Source organism: Cibotium barometz, chromosome 53 (assembly GCF_041138505.1).
Source record: "Cibotium barometz isolate CiBa-2024 chromosome 53, ASM4113850v1, whole genome shotgun sequence".
In the NCBI taxonomy this organism is placed as follows: domain Eukaryota; kingdom Viridiplantae; phylum Streptophyta; class Polypodiopsida; order Cyatheales; family Cibotiaceae; genus Cibotium; species Cibotium barometz.
Genome location: NC_141098.1, coordinates 8,266,305 through 8,270,191, shown reverse-complemented (window position 1 = coordinate 8,270,191; position 3,887 = coordinate 8,266,305). Strand labels below are relative to the sequence as shown.

The 3,887-nt window shown below is 43.9% G+C and overlaps 1 protein-coding gene across 1 annotated transcript; it reads left to right on the top strand.

Annotated features, from left to right (window-relative positions):
• The first annotated feature begins 1,788 nt into the window (after positions 1-1,788).
• On the top strand, positions 1,789-3,275 carry LOC147608247 (uncharacterized). The gene has a single exon (XM_086789092.1). It carries the CDS (start codon positions 2,104-2,106, stop codon positions 2,806-2,808), a length of 705 nt encoding a protein of 234 aa, XP_086645218.1. The 5' UTR covers positions 1,789-2,103; the 3' UTR covers positions 2,809-3,275.
• Positions 3,276-3,887: the final 612 nt, after the last annotated feature.

Here is a 3,887-nt window from a genome sequence, read left to right as displayed (position 1 = left end):
TTTGGTACAATTATTTGTGTTAAGGAAATAAAAGCCCATAATTTCTTCTACAATCATGGAGATAACGTGCATCTTGAAGCTCATACCACATGGAAGTTGGAATGTGCATAATGTTACCTACAAACTCCATAGTCCACAAATGTCTTTGTTTCAATGTCAAATTCTAACTAAGTGTCGACAACATATTCTTTAAAAAACTTCTTTTTTGTGCTTATAATAGTTGATTGATTTTTTAAAAAAAAATTGCTTAAGGTTTTAAATGCTTAAGGTGGTTTTCACGCATTTAATTAGAGGTTAATTCTATGCTAGCAATGAAGTGATGCTTTCTCCATGGACTAGAGGAATTGTATATTTTTTTAAATCGATGCTTGTTTGTTATCCTATCCTCATGGTCCAAGGTCATGGAAAGGGGGCACAGAGCTGTGCAATCAGCTCCCTTTCTAATTTCAAAAATGCCTAGGATTTTGACAAATCAACAACATGAATCCATTCCCCAAAAGGCTAATGTGTTAGAGTATAGCTTGTTGGTAGGTCACATCAAGCACTGATAATCCCTGTGAATATTCACTAGACATATTCACGTCTAGTGAATATTCAATAATTAGTGCTCGCAAGTGGGCACTAATTATTGAATATGCTAAGGTCCAAACTAACATTTGAACCTTAGCCAATGCCATAGTCGGGCAAGAAAGGAGTCGCACAGCCACACGAGAGAAAGAAGAGACAGAGAAAGCCGTGCCAAGGACGGAAGGCGCACGAGAGGAAAAAAAGAGAGAGAGATGCCACCCGAGAGGCTAGCGGAACCGACCCCAAAAAAAAAACTCAAGAAAAAAAAGACTCGCGTGAGGGAGAGACATTGGCAAACAAGAGAGAGAAGAAAAAAAACTCACGAAAAGAGATCGCGAGAATCGTCCACCAGAAACCTCCTCTATCAGCCCCATGAGGCATCTCTAAATTTTTTAAAAATCCTTTGCCTAACGTCGTCCCACAAGGTCTCATTAATTTCCTCTTTCCTAACTAATTAATTAATGTGAATGAAAATTTGGCACCCATATTGAGGGGGAAATAGCTCACCAATAGTCAAGACACATCACCTTTTACATCAATTCACTCCCCACAACTATGATAGAAGGGAAAGGCTTGGGGTTTGGCTTTTCCTTGAAGGAAAGAGGCTTGTGGCTCCCGTTGGGCTGCCTCCCTCTCCTCTAGGGAAAGGCCTTGCAGAGGTCTCTCGACCATAGTCCATCATAATCTGAGACTATTGGAGAGTCATTATGTGTGTAAGTTGCATATTCTTGCATTTTATGGATTCTAAGAAGGAACAAAGATGGTGTAATTTTTTGGCATGATGATGTAAAGCTCTCTAGATAGGAATTTCCTGTTAAATTATTTAAACTTCTGTGAACAGCACAATTTTTTTTTCCCCCGATGGTTTGAGTAGGAGCTAGAAGGAAAAGGAGCCCATGTGTGGCTAATATGTATGGGGTAAGGGCGAGTTTTTTTTTTGGCATTGCATAGGACCCAGAAATTCTCTTATGTATTTTTTTTTTTGGGCATGTCATGAGACCTAGAGATTCTGTTATGAAATGTTTTTGGGCATTTCATATGAGAGAGAGAGAGAGAGAGAGAGAGAGAGAGAGAGAGAGAGAGAGAGAGAAATTCTTTGATGTGTTTGTTGAAGAGTGGAGTGAGGGAGAAGCAAAGGATTAAAATAAATAGGAAAATATAAAGAAATAGGTACGCATGGGGGGGGAAGGTACGATAGGAATGCAAAAGGCGATGGAAGGACGGAGGGTGTAGACTGCAAGCGATGATAGCGAGGCGAAACCCACGCTTTTGCTGCGCACTTGCTCCTTGCTGTTAAGGCCGAGGCCCGCAGAGACCTCATCGCTTCGGGACATGGTGCAGCTGCAGCAGCAGCAGCTATGGCACGCAGCTCCACACCACCTCTCTGAGGTCGTTTAGCCTGCAGGCTCCATTCTCGCAGACAGCTCGTTTTCTTCACCCCCTCCTTTCCTTAGGTTAACCTTTCGCTGTTCGTGTACCTCCTCCAGCTTCCCAAGCTCCTCCCATTGATCTTCTCAGCCTTTCTTCCTGCACACAATGAGAGGTGGCGCCTTGGGTCCTGTCGGCGACCTTCTCAGCTTGGCGTTCCTTTGCTTCATTCTGGTCGTCGCCGCTGAACTCTACTGTTTTTACCGCCGAAAGACGTCGAGACGAGCCCCTCCCCCGCTCCCCGCCACCACTCCACCCCAAGGAGAGCTCAAGCACTTATACCTTCTCCGCTGGAAGCGCACCTCCCCAGCAGCAGCGCCGCCACCTCTCCTGCCGAGCATCGCCACCTCATCCGGTCACCTCAGCCCCGTGGCCTGCACCCTCTCCGCTCACCACCCCGCCGACCTCCTCGCCAAGCTCTTCCCCCTCGACAGCGTGGCGGCCGAAGAGCATGACGTGGACGAGCTCTTGCTGCTGCGCTCCCCGCGTTTGCTCTTCACCATCAGGGAGGAAACCAAGGAGGAGCTCGAGCATTCCAGCTCGGCCGGCGCTGCCGCCTGCAACGAGCAGTCATTGTGTGCTAACGTTCCTGCGGCTGCGAGGCCCTCCCGCGCCTCTTCGGCCAGCAGCGATGGCCTGATCTCCTTCTTAACGCCATGCCCTTCCCCGTCCCCGTCGGTCTCTACGCCTCCTCTGCTCTCGGCTTCGTCTTCCCCCTTCTCGAACTCCCCTCCTCGCAGTTCCTTTCGGGCGCCTGCTGGCTCTCTGACTCACGTTTCAGACGAGCGTGCTCGAAGAAGTGGCCCAAATTGAGACGGCCGCCCACTTGTGTATGTATACAAAATTTACACATGCAAATTGGGCCAGATTCAAAGGGGGGCACACCTCCTTAAGTATGTACACAAATATACACGAGATAAGAGTTTTTCATCATTTTAATGTTTTAGAGTGGAGGAGAATGAATCTGAAAGATCTAAGGACCCAACTTGTTCCATATGTAATGTATTTTGAGTATCTGAGCTAATGAATGAGCCTCATTCATTAGTATTTTACTCATGGTTATGCCATGTAAAAGGGGAAGATAGCATTCTCTCTAGCGCGCTCTCTCTCACACACACATCGTGATGATGAGATAGACACCATACATGGCCCTGTACCACATGGAACTCTTGTACCACTTTTGGTTTCACAAACCCATTGGGTCGTTTGAAGATGTTTGATGTAACTTTCTTTCTTTCTCATGCGCGCACACACACGTGTACATAGACCCATTGGATTCATTTCAAGATGTTTGATATAATTTTCTTTCTTACACACACACACACACACACGTTTACATGCATGTATGTTGCTAGATTGTAATTTTTCTAATAAAATTTTAGTACCAACCAAGATAGTAGATCTCCCATCATCATAAATTCACTTAATCAATCTCTCACATGTCCTTTTTTCCTCTATAACTATCCATATTGGTTCAAAATCTCTTTGTTCCGTTCCATCGAATCTTTATCCCATTCAAAATCTTCAAAGATTAATCTACATCCCAAAGTTCTTGAAAACGTTTTAAATATCTATAACTTTATCCAATACCCTACTATGAATGGGGCTAGGGGCCAACATTTCCTAAGCGTTCATTTCTTTTTACATATTGATCATATTATTATTGGTGTGTCTACTTATGATAATAGATCTCCCATCATCATAAAAGCACTTAACCAATCTCTCACATGTCCTTTTTTTCTCTATAAATATCTGCATTGGTTCAAAATCTCTTTGGTCCATTCCATCCAATCATTATCCCATTCAAAATCTTCAAAGATTAATCTATATCCCAAACTTGAAAATGTTTTAAATATCTATAACTTTATCCTTTTTTAAAAAAAACTTTCAAC

Coding starts and splice junctions, on each gene's coding strand:
- LOC147608247 (XM_086789092.1), top strand. CDS start 2,104: ATGAGAGGTGGCGCCTTGGGTCCTGTCGGCGACCTTCTCAGCTTGGCG.